Source organism: Pygoscelis adeliae, unplaced genomic scaffold, assembly GCF_000699105.1.
Source record: "Pygoscelis adeliae isolate BGI_AS28 unplaced genomic scaffold, ASM69910v1 Scaffold449, whole genome shotgun sequence".
Taxonomy (NCBI): Eukaryota; Metazoa; Chordata; class Aves; order Sphenisciformes; family Spheniscidae; genus Pygoscelis; species Pygoscelis adeliae.
This window is the reverse complement of record NW_008825574.1, coordinates 86,778-105,056: the sequence shown is the minus strand read 5'-3', so window position 1 is coordinate 105,056 and position 18,279 is coordinate 86,778. Positions and strand designations below refer to the sequence as shown.

Genomic DNA, 18,279 nt, shown 5'->3' with positions numbered 1-18,279 from the left:
ATTCCTGCTTTCTCTCCTCTCAGAACATCCCCACCTTGGGAAGCGTAGCAATAACCATGGCGCTCCACAACTGTGATGAGGTGGCGGTAGCTGGGTTTGGCTATGACATGAGTTCACCCAATGCACCGCTGCACTACTATGAGAACATCAAGATGTCTGCCATCAAAGAGGTAGGGAGCTCCTGCCGAGCACATCTTCCTCCCAAGCCCGCCGACCACCCCGACTCCAGAGCCTGACTGGGATGTCAACTTACAGCTTTCCTGTACGGGTCAAAACACAGCTCCACCCATGCATTTGCCTGTAAAATTCTAGACATTCTCCCAAGCTCAATGTGTGTTAAAAACTGTTATTTCTGCTGGGAAAAGTTCTCTGGAATGTGTATATAATGTGATTCCTTCTTCAAGCAGCAGGGGAAAGATTCACATAAATGTTAACTCGAATAGGGTGAAAGGGAGCAATTCTGCTCTGGGGTTGAAAAGGTGTGGCTTTCTCCTGCTTTTTGATCCATTGTATTGCTCTCTAATCCATAGGCTTCTTTTGCTAGATGATCCCCTCCTCAGCCCCTGTGAAATGTGGGGGAGGTGAGATTAGCCTGTGCATGTTAGCTCTCAGCTGACTGTTCAGCGGCAGTTAGCTAGTGTAAACACATCATGGCTCTGTGGAGACTGCTCTTTAAAGCCAGATCTACATTAGAAACATTTTCTGGTACTATCACAGTGAGATGAACAGCATTTTTAGAGGAACAAAAGCTCTTGTGTTGGTATAATGCAGCAGTATATAGACGCTCTTTCAGGTCTGTCCATTTCTTTTACCAAACTAGAGCAAACTTGGACACTGGTCAAAGCTTCTGTAGTGGGAAGGTTTGCTGCTTTTTTGGTAGAGCTCAATCTTTCCCAGCACAGATGTGGCCCAGGTCTTTCTGAGATTGCTTCCCTTTCTTCACTGGCTCCTAGGTAAGGAAACTTTCTCCATCCTACTCCACATTGTGAAAAGTTGTATTGTTCCAGGAAGAGTAGCTGTTCCCTGGCACTTGGCATTTGTTCACCTCAAGCACTTTGCCATTGATCCAGGCCAGGAGGGAAGCTGGAAAGTTGTTTTTCCAAATCACAAGATTGTACGTGTCATAGGGCTCTCACAGGCTGCATGACCCTAGGCAGACTGATAAGAATTAGGTATCAGTGATTAGTCAGCTTGAGAAATGAGAAGAGCGTGTCTAATTATCAGAGTAATGACACTTTGGAACAACCTCTCAGCAGAGGCCAAGAGAACAAACTGAGTTTGGGAAAAGACTGTGAGGAGGTCCCCAATATATCAAGGGACTGCACATTGTGGTCCTGAGGTACCTTCTGGGCCTGTGGAGGTAACAAGAAAGTCTGCCTTGCTCAGTGGAATAACCATGGATTTAATCTGTCCTGGCTGGGAAAGTGAGTGCCCATTTACAGGATTTAAGGGGTACTTCCAGAGAGGAAAACTGAATTGAGTCACTACGTACAGAGGTAGTGTCTGGCTTGTGAAGTCCCCGAGCGGAAAATAGCTGAGGAATATCATTCTTGCAGTAGCAAAGGAGGTATCACCATTGGCTTGCCCAGTTCTGACTCTTCCCTGGGCATCTGCTTATAACCACTGCCTGAGGCAGGACCGTGGGCTACCCAGCCCCCGGTCTGAGTCAGTACAGCTGGTTCCTTAGTCTTCCAGCAAAGACACAACTACACCAGAGTGAAAATGGATGCAGATGCCTGGCTCCAGCAGTGGGTACAGAGACTGTTCATGAAAGTTCCAGGAAAAGCCTTTGTCTCTGTGATGCCACTGTGTCCGCTCTGGTGAATCGGTTGCCTTTGGTGGACAATCACTCTTGCCCAGTTGTTCCTCCTGTCTCATAAGGATGTCAGTCCCACGGTCTGCTCTTGGACATGGGGACATTCACAGCAGGTGTCCTGTGCCAAGCCTGTTTTGCAGCCTGGTAGGTGTCTCTGACCTCAAGGACACCTACACAGGAGCTGACAAGAATGAAGTCGTCTTGCTCTTCATCCTTACATGGATCAATGGGAAAAGTTGGCAAAAAGAGTTGGATGACAGAGTCTCTGATTGAAGTCGCCAGTCCAGATCATTTGGATCTTTGATTCTGGAGGCCAGCACCCTGAGTGGGATGCAGAAGCCAGTGGAAGACAGGAGGGAGTCACTCTTGGACACCGTATGTGGTCTCAGGAATAAACCTTGCGTGGCACAGGGCAGTAGATGAGGATGAACATGTGAAATGCAGCCAGCAGGGTCTCCTAGAGAGACCAGTTGGTGCCTGGTTTGTCAGGCCTCTGCTGTCTGGAATCTGTCAGTCATCATGTCCAGGATGTTCTGTATGGAGGTGAGGGAGCGTTGAAAGGTTCTTGTGAAGCCTCACTAATTCAGATGTCAGTGGATTTGTTTCTGCAGCCGGGGCTGTTGATGAGAGCTCTGCAGGCCAGCGGAGCTGGTTCTAGGAGGAAGGTTCCTGTTCCACTTGAAGGCTGGTTATCTGATATGCATCTCCCCATCTAATCCTCACATCCTCACCCACAGGCTCCTCTTACATTTCGCTGCCCTGGTACAAGAAAAGCCATCTGTTCCCAAGTATCAATAATTAATGCTCCTCCTGCCTCTGCCCCTCCCAATATGACAAATTGTTTGTGATATTGTGGAATGTGAAGAGTAGAGAGAGGATTGTATTTCTTTCTTTCCCATTTAATATTAATGGTAGCTGGTAATTGTTAGTCACTTGAGGGTGAAGTTGAAAGGTGAAGGGCATGATAGTTGGGTTGTGTCTTCTGCAGTTGCCTCACAGAACACACAAACAGAGATTTGCCCCAGTCTAGACTGGAAGTGCCCTGCACACTCTGCTTGAAGAGAGACCTGCATGTGGTTTGCAAATCGGGAGGCTGCCCTGCATTAGGGCAACCTTATGCCAAACGTTGCCCTTGGCACTAGTGAAAGAAGATTGACCCAGAGCCAAGCTCCACCAAGGTTTTTATCTGTTCCTTCTGATCTGACGCCCAAAGGCCCAAGAGCATCCACAGCATTTTCCTCAGTGTTACTTTGAACCTCCAGGATTGTGTCCACGTCTAGTTCTTCCTGGTCCTCCACTACATTTCAGCCTCTAAAGGAACCACTAAAGCAGGCTTTGCCTTGAAATTATGCAAGTATCATCTTTGTCTTCTGTCTGGCCCGCAGACCCATGCAGGTTGGAGTACTCGTTCCTGAGTAGGGGAGTGGAAAAGGTTTGCTTAATGTAGCAACATCACAGCACTAAAACAATTGCCATGGGATGCAGCTGTTCCACCATAACGAACATCTCAGGCAGGAGCCCCTGCAGTTTGACCAGGCTTTGGTGGGGCAGAACCTCTATTTCTGAAGTTCAAATCTTTTCCCTGTCAGGCTCCTCCAGCCCTGGAGGACCAAAAATCTTCAGTGTTTAAGCCTGGAGAGCAGCTGCAGGGAAGCACTCCAGCTCCACCCTGAAACCATCACTGTCTTTAACAGAGAAAATGTAAACACCAGCAGTGTCCTGGGTCTGGAGGTGCCACACGTGTGTGTGGCTCATAGGAGCCTCCCTGGGAACATTCATTGAGCCCCTTCCCTTGCCTGGTGTCCACAGGGGGAACGGGCCTGCTGGCGAGCGTGCATCCTCTTGGCAAGGTGTGTCGCTGATTTACACTTGAGGCCTGCTTGAGGCCTCTCTGGACACCCCTGAAACCCTGTGACTCATCTCTGAGGAATTTGTTCTGATTACATAAAAAAAAGCCAGCAAAATGCACTCGCGTGCTCACAGCTGGGCGGAGATGCCTCTCCCATGCCAAGACTGAGGTGATAAAATCTCTGTGGAAATGAATGTGATTTTTCCTGTTGCTCTGTGGGACTGGCGGCTGAATTTCCAAGAGGTGAAACAAGCAGCCCGAGTGTATAGTTTTGCTTAGTCTTTGCTTTCCCCGCAGGGGTAAAAGCCCTCAAGGTCCAAGATCGTGCTGCAATTGCTACTGCAGGAGGCAGCTGCCTCCGCTGCCTCTTCCAGCATCTCAGACTGCAGAGGGCTGGGCAGGCGTTTCCCGCTCCGGAGAAAAAGGCTCTGTGAGGAGGCAGATGCTCTGGAGCCTCACCGGTGTTACCAGTCTTGGGGAGGGATACAGTTTTGGCACCCTGTTCAGCAGTATGGCTGCAAAACACGTATGGATTCTCCTGTGCTTGTGAGTGCTCATGGGATTAGATTTCTCTGGTTTAGTCCTGGATGGCTTCCTTACCCTCTCTCCTGGGTAGCTCGGTGTGCTCCAGCCAGAGTACATCCAGGCAGACATGGTGGAGAAGACCCTTTTCTGTTCATAAGCGTGCTCCGGAGAGCTGGAAGCACGCTGGTGCAGCACTTTGAGTTTCAGGCTGTGAGCTGGAAGATGAGTGCTTGCAGTGCAAAACCGCCCCTCGATCCCAGCTTCGCTGCCCAGCACCTTCCCCCCTTGTCTCTCCCCGCCATCGTGGCCAGGGGTACAGAGTCCCTGGCCTGCACTTCAGCAAGGGTTTTCTGGGTGGTATGAAGACACTCTGCTGTTCCCTGGTCTGTTACTGGGAGACTGCTGCCCAGTAGACCCCGTGCTGTTGTGTAAATTCTCACAGGTGATTTTTCAGCTCTGATCCTCTCTCTTTGTTTTAATTTACAAAATGCAGAATGTCCAAGTGTGTCATCTCCATTCAGTTATTATTTTCCCTATTCCAAATAACTTTGCAACAGCTTTTGACCCTTGGCTGCTTCCATGAATGCTGTACAGAAAATGATTGAGTCCTTGCCAAGGTGTCTGCTCACTTGTTTCTGTTTTCGTGGCAATGAGTCCATCGGAGCTGAATTTTGATATAGTTTATTGTATTTTTATTTCTTGCTCAGGTCCTGTAATACTTCCTGCCCAAGCACTCCATAAAAGTGTATTTTTATCACAGGTCTTCTATTTTGTCATTGTCTTCTATTAATGTAGAAGTGTCAGATCCACTGGGAACATAGCGAAGGAAACATGGAAATGGAGGTGAGGAAAAAGGGAATATTTTAAAATAGAGTGAAGGCTTTTCCGGATTAAAAAATGAATGAACATGCCTATAAGGATTACAATAGACCTTCATTGCTAATGGCAAAACAGGCTAGTGTTCCAGGCAGAAATTATTTCAGGATGGGAAAGTGACAGTGTTTAGAATAGTAAAAACATATCTGTAAGGTGTTGATGAAACTGAGAGAGCGGGAGGCTGTGCTAAATCATGGGAACAAAGCACAAGACTGGCTCCCAGCACATCCCTCCTCCGTGTGCTCTGCCCTGAGCCTGGCAGCACACAGCCTTCCCCAGCCTCGTGAGCCAGAGGTGAGCTTCAGTCTCCTGGTCATTTCTCGCAGGAGCAAGAATGTGAGCAAGCAGTCACCTCGGGCGCAACACAGGGAGCACCCCGAGCTGTCTTCTCAGCAGCTGGCTGCAGACTGCCTCACGCGCTTTGTGGTTGGTAAAAATGGAGAATGCGTGGTTAAAAGCCACCCTTATCCATCCAGAGCCCACCTGCAGCATTTGTGTCGCACGGTGGAGCTGCTGACTGGTCTCCTTTTCACTGTAGAAGCAGATCAAGCGCCAATGCCGATGTTGTTGGAGGTGTCAGCTCCTTTGATACAGCTGTGCCCAGCACTTCAGTGACTCGCTGCCTGACCTGAGGGGGAGGTGGTGCGACTGCCTTTGATGGCTTCTTTCTGATCATTGGCTCCGCTTCCCCAACAGGTCTTTGTGGGATGCTGGAGGACACCATCTTGTAACACTTCTTATTCAGCCTGTGTAAGGGCTGTCACAAGGTCCAGGGGAGGTGGCCTGCAGCATGCAGTGACACACAGCTTTGTCTCTGTCTCTCCCCGCCAGCAGCTACCTCTCAGAATAATCCACAAACATCAAGTTTGGAGTCTCGGCCCATAAAGGCACAAACAATAGTGCTTTATCATCATCTGGGCTCTCTCTGTGAAGCCGTCTTTTGCATTTTAAATCAACGCAAGTTGCTTGGGAGGGGGTGGTTGGGCTGCTTCAGGCCTCCAAGTACCTTAAAGTTTGCAGTAGCCAACAAGAAGAACAAAACTCCTTTGAAAGCCGGGCAGATGTCTAGCCTGGTGATTTATAGACTGAAAACACAGCTATTCGAGCCTGGCTGATGAATTGCGATTGGAGTACAAGGAATGGTGCAGACTGAAATGGAGGTCAGCTTTGGAGGGGGAGGTTAGGGGCTGGGGCAGGGGGACCTCTGAAAGGGCAGTGCTTTTTCTGGGGGCCAGCAGTGATGACTGATGAGGTTTATACATTTTTGTCTTTGTTTAAAAGCCACCTGTTTGACAACGTTTTGGCTGAACGAAGGCCTCACATGCTGTTCCTGTGCATAAGGACTGTGTGTCTATGTAATAGAAATCTGGAAAAGATTGATGGAGTAGCAGTCATGGCCAGAGCACAGGTATTGCCTTGTTCAGTAGGACAGAAGTATGGTAACACTCATGGGGTACCACTGTGCGCTATTAACAGCAAGGAGGGTAAGGCTGTAGGATGGACAAAAACTGAATTAGGGTTTGGACAAGATCTCTGTAAGAAAAGACAGTAAAAGATCTACAGGGGTGTGCTAGAGCCCAGCTGCTGACCCCAACATTGAACACAGACCTCTGTAGGGGTGCTAGGTACTGCCAGAAATTGCACTGTCATGGATGTACGTTAGCAGCCAGTATTACTGTCAAGGAGAGAGCCCAGGTATTGCGAGATGTGTTAGCTAGCACAGCTCTTCGTAACAACCATGAGGGCACAAGAAGAGCTGATGGCCTTTCAGAGCTGTTTTTAGCAGGCACGAAGAGCTGTGGGACATTTTAGGAAATAGCCTAAAATGATCAAGTGCCTTCATGGTTAAATAAAATGGAAAGGCAACAGAAGGGATGTTATAACTCAGAGTTTGCTTCCAAAAGGAGGGAGCTTGATAAGCAGGGCTGTATCTAGACTGTGGGGGGGCACTCAGCAGTGCTGGCAGGGCACTCAGTGGAATTGGGACATGTGTGCAGACTGTGACCTCTCTGAATTTAGGCCTAGCCTAGGAGAATGGGGAAAGGAGGGAGCTTGATAAGCAGGGCTGTATCTAGACTGCGGGGGGGCACTCAGCAGTGCTGGCAGGTCACTCAGTGAAATTGGGACATGTGTGCAGACTGTGACCTCTCTGATTAGGCCTAGCCTAGGAGAATGGGGCTACCGAAAGCAGATGCACTGAAGAGCTTGTGGACTCATTGTAGACTTGAGATTTTTTTTTTTTTTGTCAAAAGTGTAAAAATTATCTGCAATTCATGTTTGCAGCAAGGGGGTAACTGGCAGGAAAAGGCTGGAAAACTTCATAACAATGTTTCACAGGGATGTGAGAAATAACAGAGAAGTGGGAGAGAGCATCAGGCAGTGAGGAGACTTCACCCTGATGGTTGGAAGGGACAAGGATAAAGTGAAAACTGGCAAAAGTCAAGCTGAATTACATCTTGCAAAGGAAAATAAACAAACTCTGGACAGTCTCCCTGACAAACAAATAACATGGAAACAAGGAAAGAATTACCAGGGCTGTGGCATCCAGGGAGGTGAAAGAAGCAGAAGGTGTAGGGATTAAAGAGCCGGAGTGGGAACCATGTTGAATGAATATATTACCTCCATAAGGGTGATATGATGAACGTGAGTGAAAGGGTGGCTTGCGGTGAGAAGTTCATAGGAATGGAAAATGACTGGGTCAGCAGCAAAAGGCAAAAGCTGTTGAAGCTAATGCACTAGGTGTGAGAGCCTGAGAGATCTCTGTTCCAACCACTGTGCTGTTGAGCCAATTAAGCTGCAAGTCCAGAGGAAAAGGTCCTCAATAAATCTATCAGGTTACACATGGTTCCACAGGATTAGGTTGTAGTGGACATAATACCTCTTTTTCCTTTCTTTTTTGGGGGGATGGGAGCAAGGCAAGGAAAATAATCCTGTCAAATTCAGACCTCTTAATCTGACCTCAGAGGTACTATTCAGAACTTCAGAGCAGAGTTTAAATGAAAGAATAATTAAATCCTGAAAGTAAAACACAACATGGGTTTACCAAAGGCAGGTTACAAAAACTAATTAAATATCTTCATTTGAGTTAAAAAAAAAAAAAAAATCATTCTGGGAACAGAGGAAGTGTAGTAGCGCAGTCTGTCTGAAGTTCAGTTGAGCGTGCGATACTGTGCCATGTGAGATATTATTAGTTAAGCTTCAGAAGCTACGGTTTGGTGCAACACCTGTATGTGAATAGTCTCTCTAAAGGAGAACACAAAGAGCAGCACTGAATGGATGGCTGGGAGTTCCCCTGCAGGAGGTCATGTTTAGTGTTTGCTTTAATGATTTTTGGCACAGAAGGCAATGGTGTGCAAGTGGAATTCATGATGATACAAAACCAGGTGTGGTCAATACAAAGGAGGATCAAAATACCTTCCAGGAAGACCATGAGCACCTTGAGAACAGGAGTAAACTGGGTGGCATGAAACCTGAAAGTGTGAATGGAAGGTCATGCTGTTTGGGGTAATAACAGAAATTTTGACACTAAGCTGGGAAAGCATTATTTGGCAATGGCAAAGGAGGAAAATGCTTGGATAGGTATGAATAAATCGCAGGATAATTCAGGGTGCCAGGCTGTTACTATGAAAAAAAAGGCAAATACAGCTCTGGAAAGACTGGAGGAAAGGACTTCTTGTAGAGACAGAGAATTGCCTCTGCATGAGGCAATGGTGAGTCCTTTTTCTGCTTCCTGAGAAGTAAATTTGGAGTAAATAGGGACAGAGGAAGCTACGACGCTTACGGGAAATTTCCCAGTTTTCATAGAGAAGATGAACAGCTTCTTTTGGTAGAAGGAAGAAGAAAATATGGCTCGTTTAGCTTGGTAAAATGAAGATTGAGAAGAGATACAATTGCCCTCTTCATATCTATTAAGAATAAGCAGGAGCTAAAGGAGCTGTTTAAAGTTTCAAATTGGTATAAGAATGGCTGGGTTTAAAGGAGCTGTGAGTAAATCTTTCCCAAACATGAAAAGAGGAGGGTGTCCAGCCCTCCCTTTTGTTTCAGTACATGTGACTCCCAAGGGGTGCTGGTGGGACGGGGCAGTCTGTGGTGCTGCCATGTCCCGGCGAATGGACTGAGAGAGGAGGGGGCAATGGGTTCTGAACGAGGCAGGGCACTGGTGTCATGGGAGGTGCATTGGGAGGTGAAACTGCGGCTCGGGGGAAGCCATAAAACACCTAGTGTGCGTGGTCACCATGCCGGGACCAGAGCGAGGGCGTGGGCAAGGCAGAGTCATGAAAAATAAGCAGCTCTGGAGACAAGGCAAAGGTAGAGATAAATTAACACCAGTGGAGACTGGAAACCGACTGTTACCAGTGAAGCAGCACTTCTTGCTGCTGCTGTGGTTTCTGTGCAGGTTTTCGGGGAGACATGCTGCTGACTTGCAGAAATACAGAGGATGTAACAGAACTGAGAAACCTCCTGCTTTACAACTCGCTGTTTTTCTTGAATGCATTCCACATTGACTTCACTCTCTCTGATTTAATCTTTCTGTATTTTAAGATATTGCAATATACTTGATAAGACTAATGTGCTCTGAAGCTGAGGCATTCCCCGATTGTAATTGGTTACAGATGGGGAGCTTACCCTCCTCCTGGGTTGGTCTCTGAAACATTTTCTTAGTCTTAAAATATTCTGCTTGGCTTCTCTTGAAGGGACAGAGGATGTTTTGTGCTTCCTCGTGGAGTCGTCAAGAAAAAAAAGATGGGTGGTTTGGGGCTGCTGCATTTGCATAACCCTGAAAGGTGGCTTTAACTGATGATAAATTTTGATCTAATAACTGTGACCAAACGATCACACATCAGACCCACTGCCACCTCCCTGGGATGGACAGCCATAACAGTGCATCTGCTTGCAGAGCAACTCTCCTCCTGCTGTTTCTCTCTCCACTGAAAAGAGCAAACATTTACTAATCATAGAGAAACCTGAAGCAAAGGAAATCCCAGCCTGCTCCCCAAACTGCAAGAAGGGCTCTGGAGCCTCCTGGGACGTTCCTGGTGGAGCTCCCAGAAGTTCATTACTCCGGCTGTGGACTCAGACAAGCAGCCCATTTGTTTGCACAAGTGGAAACAAATGGTCAGACTCAATGATCTTAAGGGTCTTTCTCAACCTAAACGATTCTATGATTCTAAGCTGTACCAGCCACCTGCTCGGTGTGAGCGGCAGAGGGGGAAGAGGGCAGAGCCAGTCTGCCAGGTTGCAGGAGCAGTGGTGGTAGTGATGTGTGGGGACAAGAAGGTGGAGGTGGCAGTGAATGCTCCGAGCTGCTCTGTTGCTGCCTGGAGGTGCAGATTCATGAGAGAAGAGCTGGAGTTTTCTGCTTGTGATGCTGAGGTGTAGCTTCAGGACTCAGGGCAGGAGCTTTGTGAATGTGAATAATCTGCCATACAGGAGTAGGAAATGAGGCAGTAGTGGCTCGGTGTGCACTGGAAGAGAGGGTCAAAGCAGTCAGAAGGGACAGCGAGCATCTTGCCAGCACAGCCAAAGCGCATCCAGCATCTGAGGGCAGGGGGCTTCTTTGCAGTAGTAGCAGGAATAAACCACCAGTGTTGCAGCTGCTTAATGTAATCCTTCTCCAGGTGTGGATTCTGCTCACAATGCTCTGCTTCAAATGTCAAAATGAGCACTCTGACAGCACAGCCCTGTCTGTGAGAACGCAGGTGGCCGAAGCATTGCCTCTTTCTTACCATCCTGCTGCAGCTCAGGATGCTGAGTCAGCTGAAAGGTTTCCAGGACAACTTTCGTATGAGCTTGGTTACACAGAGCACCTCAGCTTACCCAGTGAGGGGTGGCAAAAGAGAACTTCCCCTTACAACAGCCGTGACATGGTCCTGGCCCCAAAGCAAACTGAGCCTGCCAAGGCCTGGCTTTTCATGAGACCCTGCAGCTGGCTCACAGAGCCCTCCTGCCTGCCGGGCCCTGCCGGCAGTGCGTGCTACCCAGGCTGTACTATCCAGGGTGCTATTTAGGGTGTATACACCCTAAAATCTGCTGAGTTTTAGGGTGTATTTTGTTGCCTTTCCCCTGTCGGGGCAATGGGAGCGAGGTGCCTGCCTCTGTCTGGCAGTTTTGAGAAATCTGCTCCAGCTCTTCTCCCCACTGCAGCCGCTGGGGCTGGAATGCAGCTTCCTCTGCCTGATTAGCTCTGTCTGTCAGTGGGGTGAGTCCCTCTCCTGTAATCAGTAACTGGAGCTGGTGTTGAAGACATGCCTCATCCCTCCTGCCCGCGTTGCTGTCAGGCGCGGGGGGAGCAGCACCACACCGAGCGAGCGCTCTGCTAGTGCTCTTTGGGGTGGACGAAAGCCCGTCCTCACCGGGGAATCCTCTTCCTCTGTGGTCTTACATTCAACCACAAAACACTCGAGAGTACTGCCGCAGACACCACTAAGATTCGTGGATCGAATGGGAGGCTGAATTCCCTTACATGTGGCTTTCTGCTTGGAAAGAGGAGTTTGTGGCAGTGCCCAGGATATAGAGCAGCCTGGAATGCTGAACAGCCAGAAGTTTATAGGTCTTGCCAGAAGCCTCGCAGTCAGTGCTGGAGTCAGACCTAGCTGTAATGTGAGAGACTGCAATTGTATCACCCAAAATTTTATTATCCACCTTCTGTACTTAAATTCCTGCTTGGCTTGTACCTTTCATGAAGCAGATTTCCCCTTGCCATCAGATAAGGCCACGTGGATGTGGCCTGTGATGAGGTTTTAGGTGGTTTGAATTTGCCTAGAAGTGGCTGCTTCCCCAGTTACCGTCCATACCAAGGGATGCAAGCAGGTTGTTCTGGGTGAAACCCATTGGTTTCTTGTACTGTTTGATGAGGCTGAAAGATGTGAAGGAGGGATCAGCTTGTGCTGTGATGTGTCGGGCACATCAGGCTCCCTGGTGCTCCAGATAGGCTTTGAACAACAAGCCCAGCCAGATGTAAGTGAATGCATCGAGACCTGGTGTTCCCAGCGTGGCCTCGGTGCCAGCAGACAGCTGCTCACTGCCTGTTGGCAGGAGCACACACGCACACTTGGCTGCCTCTGCCGGCGCTGTGCGTTCCTAGCAAGGGGCTGTGTTGTCAGAATAGACGCTGTTGCATGGCAGGGGCCAAGCCCAGGACCCCCCACTGACGTGCCACATGTGGGACTGTTTCCAGCACATTGGGGGATCCTGGCTCTGTGGCTCCAAGTGACAGGCACACGCAGCCCTGCTCTCCCAGCTCCCTCTGCTCTGCACCACCGTCACTCCCACTGCTGCTTTCTGAAATTCATGCTTTTTTCCTTTTACGAGCCAGCTTTCTTCCCAGTGCCAGTTTTCAATTTCTGCTTTTATGCTAGCAGAAGCCAAGCACTGAGTTGTTTCTGGGCAGCATCTTTTCAGTTTAGAGACAAGGTCTTCTGCGTTTTCAGAGTCCCAAAGAGCACCAGCACAGTTTACCACGTGTGGCCCTGTTGTTCCTGGTGCTGGTGCACCCTTTGCAGCATTCAGGTAAAAATGTCACTGGAAGCAGAGGAAGTCAAAGACTTCTAACACAGGTTACAAGATAAGACCTGCCTGAACTTTCCTTAGCAGCTTGAACTGAGGGGATGGAAGTAGCTTGTAAACTCACAGTAGCAGCAAGAGAGGTATTTCCAAAATGTGCTGGAGATCTAGAGAGGGACCTTCAGTCCCTTGGATCTCTTGGCAGCAGGCTCCACACCATGACCGGGGCTGTCTGTCCCACACAGTCAGCAGTTGCGGCTGAGAGCTGCTTGTTCTGGACAGGACAGGACATCGACAGATGACAGGAGAGCCACATGCACATTGTGTGTGATGAATGCAATCAGTGCTTTGCAGGCAGGTGCACATGGTTTTGCAGTGGGTAAACTGGGTTTAGATACCTATGACAAAGTGCCCTCAGAGGGCTCGTTGGGCTGGCGCTTTGTTGGTTGAGATCATTTGAGGGAGGCTCCTGTAGAGTGATTTTATCATGGTCCAGTTCATCTTTAGAGCTCAGATTACCTGCTGGCCAGAGCACTGTGCTGGAGACCTGGATTCATTTACTGTGATTCTTGTCCTGTTGGGAGATTTTGGGGAAAGTTGCTTTTCCCTGCTCTGCCTTGGTCTCCCCAGGGGACAAACCACTTACTGCTTTCATTAAGTGCTTTGATAGTACCAGCACAGGGGGGTGATGGCAGATGTGTTGATAGTGGCTAAAGCCTGCTGCAGGGAACACATCTGGGTGGGCTGACACCAGCTATAGCAATCATTGCTCTGACGGGCCTGGCTGGGAGATGTGGCCGTTTCACCCTTTGCATTGTATTAGCGTAAACTTTAGCGTGTGATTTCCTCTTGATAGGGCTAGTGGAGGCAAGAGCCGGCCTTGATGGGGCTGGTCTTGGGGCTTTTCAGCTGCATGCACCCCCATGCATTCCCCAGAGACCTCCCTTGGCAGGGAGCTGTATGTGGGTACGACATGTTTTGCCACCATGTTCTCTGCCAGCTCTGTTTGCCGGCACACATCACCATTAATGATGCGCTGTTGGACTCTTGTGTGCTGTGGCTTGGGAGGGCACTGCAACCAGCTACATCTGCCCAAGGTACCTGGGTTGCCCAGATCTCCTCATGCCAAAAAAACTTCACCCAGCCCATGGGGAGACCTCCTACCTCAGGTACACGGGTCTGACCCTCGGGGCTGTATCGGCTTTGGATAAGAGATGGCCCGTGGTCTGCAAGGGCTTTTCTGGCCTGCAGCAGGGTCTGTCTCCTTGGCAGAAGCCACTGCCCTGCCCCAACTGGAGTCTCCCGCAACGTGGGGAATGGGAGCATGCTTGGCCATGATAGCTGCTGACCTCCTGTCTTTCCCATTTCCTTCCAGTCCTGGACGCACAATATCCAGCGGGAGAAGGAGTTCCTGCGGAAGCTGGTGAAAGCCCGAGTCATCACTGACCTAACCAGTGGGTTTGGAGTGGCTGCAGCCACTGCCTCCAAGGGAGGAGACAAAGACGCACGCTGCAGCTCCAGGAGCAGGCACTGGCAGCCCCCCCGCAAGAAACCCACCTCACTGAAGACACACAGAGATGCCCAGGTGCTCTGGGAAGACCCTCTCACATTGCCAGTCTGCACGAGGGTTGCATCTGCTGCCTCCAGGCCTAGAGCTGGCAGGAGGTGGGCAAGGGACTGAGTGGGCCGTTTTTGAACTCTGCATCGCAGACGGATCTTCTGTGTCCTGAATTAAACAGGAAAGACTCAGGAGAGAGAAGAAAGGTTTGTGAATAAAACGATTTGTGCCAAATGGGAGGTGACGCTGCCCCGAGGCAGCAATGCCTGAATGTACAAAGTATTATTTTTTAAAAGAAACTCTGCTGGAATCATACTAGAAATACCAAGGTGCGAAGCAAAGTCTGCTTGTGCACAGCCCTGCGAAAAGCCTGGCCTCTCCATGCTCCATCTGTGTTGTCACCGGCCTCAGACCTTTCCCCAGGAAAACAAATCCGTCCAAAACTTCGGTGTCGTTGGTGCTGCTATAATTCGAAGGGAGAATAATGGCTTTCCCTCGTTCTCCACTTGGAGCTTCTGGATGGAGATGAGCATGGGTTTGTTTTTCTACACTTTTCCTTGCTTCCCGCATAGAGGCAGCAGCAGCAGCCACTTACTTGGCTGCGTTTTCCATAGCCGTTTGCCCTGCTCTGCCTCTGCCCTGACCCCAAGGTGGAGCGGGGAGCCGATGGCTTTCTCTGCCTGCAGCAGACCCTCCCCACCTTCCTGCCTGTCACGGCGCTGAGGACCTTGCCTCGTTGTGCTCAAGGCTTTCAGGCCTCTTGGTTTGTGCCTGCTGTGCAGGGCCGCTGTGGAGTCCGTGCAGATTGGTGTCACCGTTTCTGGACAGCATCTTGCTTTATTTTTGTGTGGGAGAGGAGTAATTTATTCTTTGGAAGGAGGTCAGATCTTGCGCGGAGATCTGAAGCTTTACAGTTTGAGAGCAGGCTGCCGAAGATGTTTGTTTTACGTTCCAGACTCGATCATGTTTCCTATTTAAGCGATGTGTGACCTCGGTGATGATGGAGCCTGCTGGCACGGGTGGGGGCCTGCTGGGAACCCTCACCCTCTGCTCGGCCCCTGCTCACTTCATTTCCAAGCTCCTCCCGTGCTGCTCTAGCACTGCTGCTCCTCCCGCTCTCAGGAGCACGTTCCTTCCTTTGCCGTCTTGATCCTGAGATGCAGTATTTGCACATTTGATTTGTATACGTATTTCAGAGGAGCTGGAATAAACTGAGCAACGTGGCCAAGTGCGAGGACAGCGGGGTGGTATCATCCACCTGGAGAGCGTGGGCAGAATGGGGATTGCCAGGGGAATGGTTACAGGTGGAAATCAGCTCCCACGCTCTCCTAGCCTGGAGCAGGCTGGACTGCGCCCGTGGGCACTGTCCCGAGCTGAGTCCCTGTGTGTCGAGGCACCAACGTGCAGCCAGCCAGTGCTGGGGTCAGTGGAGGGGGGATCCCGGAGGGATGCTGGCTGGGCTCATGGTCTTGGCGCTACATCTGACGTAGCCCAAGGATTGCAGTCTGCCTTGCTCTGAGCTGAAGGGAGAACATGGCCCTGACCTGGATAAGGGATGCTCAGAGCAGGGCTCGCATGGTTCCCCTGGGCCACCTCTGCTCCCGCTGACTTGCAGGGGGCTGTGGCTCTGGGGCTGAGACCTCCAGAGAGGACATGCAGGAAGGGCAGGCAGTGACCCAGGTGTGGGACAGAGGAACAAACAGAATGGTTTGAGACCAGGCTGCAGGCAGAGGCAGCTCTCAGGACATGGTGCTGGGTGCTGCCCACAGACCGGCATGGGATGTGCACCTCAGGAGCCTCTCCTGCATGGTGTGCACGTAGCCAAGGAGCTTGCTCAGGGGCAAGTCCTGTCCAGCTTCTGGTCCTGGCTGCTGCTTGCCTTGTAGTCTGGGAGCAGCTCAAAGATCCTGCCTTTTCCAGGATGCAGAAGACAGATGCTGGGAGGCTCTCCCTTCCCTTTCCCCTTCCCATGTCCCTTCCCTTGTCCCTCTGGCCTCCCAGCCAGGCGGTCCCTGCTCCCCGCAGTACATGCCTCCCACCAGGATGCACTGTGAGGTTTCCAGCATGGAGAGCTGGGGTTTCCAGCAGGTCTTTGAGCATATGCTGTGGCAGATACTCCTTTGAATATTCTCCCCCAATTTTTCCGGCTCAAGGAGCCCAAGGGACTGGATTTCCATGGCTCTTGCCAGACAACACTCCCTTTGCGGTTCCTGTGTGTCAGCCTGGACCTGGGACCATCGTCCCAAGAGTCCCTGCCACGGTGGCAGTGGGGGTGCCTGGGGGGGACCTGGCCGAGGTTGTGGCTGGGGAAGGGTGGGCACCTGCCCTCTGCCTCAGAGCTTGAACTGGGTCTTTAACTAGCTGCTGTGGGAGCCCTGGGGCAGTGACAGGGTGATGGGCTGCATCCATATGCTACAGTGAGCTGAGATGCCAGAGAGCAGGTGGCTGCACCCAGGAGGAGGAGGAGCGGGGTGAAGAGTCTTCCATGTCCGTGCTGGGCTCCTCTCCACCCCCCGGGGGAAGCACCCCCATGGAGGCTTGTGATGGCATTAATTTGATTTAGTCCGTTTCATTGAGCACTACAAAGCTACAGGGCACCTTTATCTTCCAGCTCACTGGCTCCAGGTCCAAGGAGAGAGCATGACCCCCGCTCTGCTTTTCCTGGCATCCTAGCTCCCCACCACGGCCAGGGACAGGTCCTGATGGGAAGCTGTCCCTGCAGACCAGGGAGGTGACTCCAAGCCCTTCCCTCGACCTTCATGAGGGTCTCCAGGCAGAAGTGCCCAGGCTGAATAGATGAGTGCATGGCCCAGGGTGACTGTGGTGGGTCAGGACCACCTGCAAGTAGAAGGAAAGAGAGGGTGGGGGGTTGTTTGGGGGCCAAAGGCTCCCCTCTAACTCACTGTCCCATTTGACATTGGTGGGGCAAGCACACCCACGGAGCAGCCCTACGGCCAGGTGATAGGGGTGTGCACCCCAGCCCTGGAAGCAGTGTGCAGCGCTGGGTTTCACTCCTGGATGCTGTTCCTTTGGCTGCCTCCCCGCGTGCACCTGCAGCCACCTCTCGCCCTCTGAAACGCTGCAGTCCTGCCAGCTCGGAGCGGTGCACGCGGGTCAGAGCAGGGTCAGTGGGACAGATGTGAGTCTTGGCCTCTCCCTTGCAGTGACTCACCTTTTCAGCTTGGAAGGGAGAGCCCAGGGGAATTCTCCACAGCCTAAATATAGAGCGGGGTTGCCTGGCACCTCTGACGCGCTGCAGTGCAGAAAGGCCACTCGGGTGGCAGGGAACCTGCGTAGAGAGAGGCCAGGGAAGTGCAGGGAGGTCGGGGAGCCAGCTCCCGCAGCAGGGTTTTGCTCCAGCTGGTGCAGAGAGCAGGTCTGGGGAGCTGCAGGCCAGCCAGCATGTGCTGCTCCGGGGGAGAGGGGCTGCCAGAGAGCTGCTGCTGCGCTGACCACGCCATGAGCACAGGCTACTCATGCATTTGTGGCGTACAGCCCTCCCCAGTGCCTGCCACCCTGGCGTCGCGCTCCCTCCACCAGCTCACACCATTAGGGCTGGCCATGCTGTGGCCTCAAGCTCACACGTGCCAAACAGAGGCACTGCAGCCAGGGAGCATGAGGCAGCAGCGGGATCCTCTGCGGCCCAGCATCTCTGGGCTTCCAGCATCTCCTTTTCCTGGGAGGGAGCAGCAAGGAGGCCCTGCCCTGCCATCCTGCTTTGCAGCCAGGGAGCATGAGGCAGCAGCAGGATCCTCTGCAGCCCAGCATCTCTGGGCTTCCAGCATCTCCTTTTCCTGGGAGGGAGCAGCAAGGAGGCCCTGCCCTGCCATCCTGCTTTACCCCTCAGTGCGGGCACTGCTGGGAGAGGGAGAAGGTGTCAGGACAGGGCTATCTGTCTGTGTCAAACAGGGGCAGGCAGGCTCCGTACGGGCAGCACCAGGGGACAGGCAAGGGCTTTCAGACTGCCTGGCAAGGAGGCAGCTGCCATGCTGAGCTCCACCGGCACCAGCACGGCGCGTGCCATTGGCCCAAGTGTGCATCACACGCAGTATTAGAGACGTGTCCTTCGGTGCAGGCGACCCGGGCCACTACCCAGCCCCTCTGGGCACCAGCTCCTTGCACAGCCTGCACAGGGACTCCCTCCAAAGGCCA

At 51.4% G+C, this 18,279-nt stretch overlaps 1 protein-coding gene across 5 annotated transcripts in view; it reads left to right on the top strand.

The window, feature by feature from the left end:
• ST3GAL3 (ST3 beta-galactoside alpha-2,3-sialyltransferase 3) overlaps positions 1-17,835 on the top strand; it is a 189,739-nt gene extending 171,904 nt beyond the window's left edge. For 4 of the 5 annotated variants that reach the window (XM_009332533.1, XM_009332536.1, XM_009332534.1 and 1 more), the window contains 2 exons: positions 24-170; positions 13,945-17,834. In XM_009332533.1, coding sequence (XP_009330808.1) covers positions 24-170; positions 13,945-14,250 — 453 coding nt within the window. In that variant the 3' untranslated portion in view covers positions 14,251-17,834. Of the gene's footprint in view, positions 1-23; positions 171-13,944 lie in introns of all 5 variants that reach the window. The other variant, XM_009332535.1, reaches the window with a different exon arrangement.
• Positions 17,836-18,279: the final 444 nt, after the last annotated feature.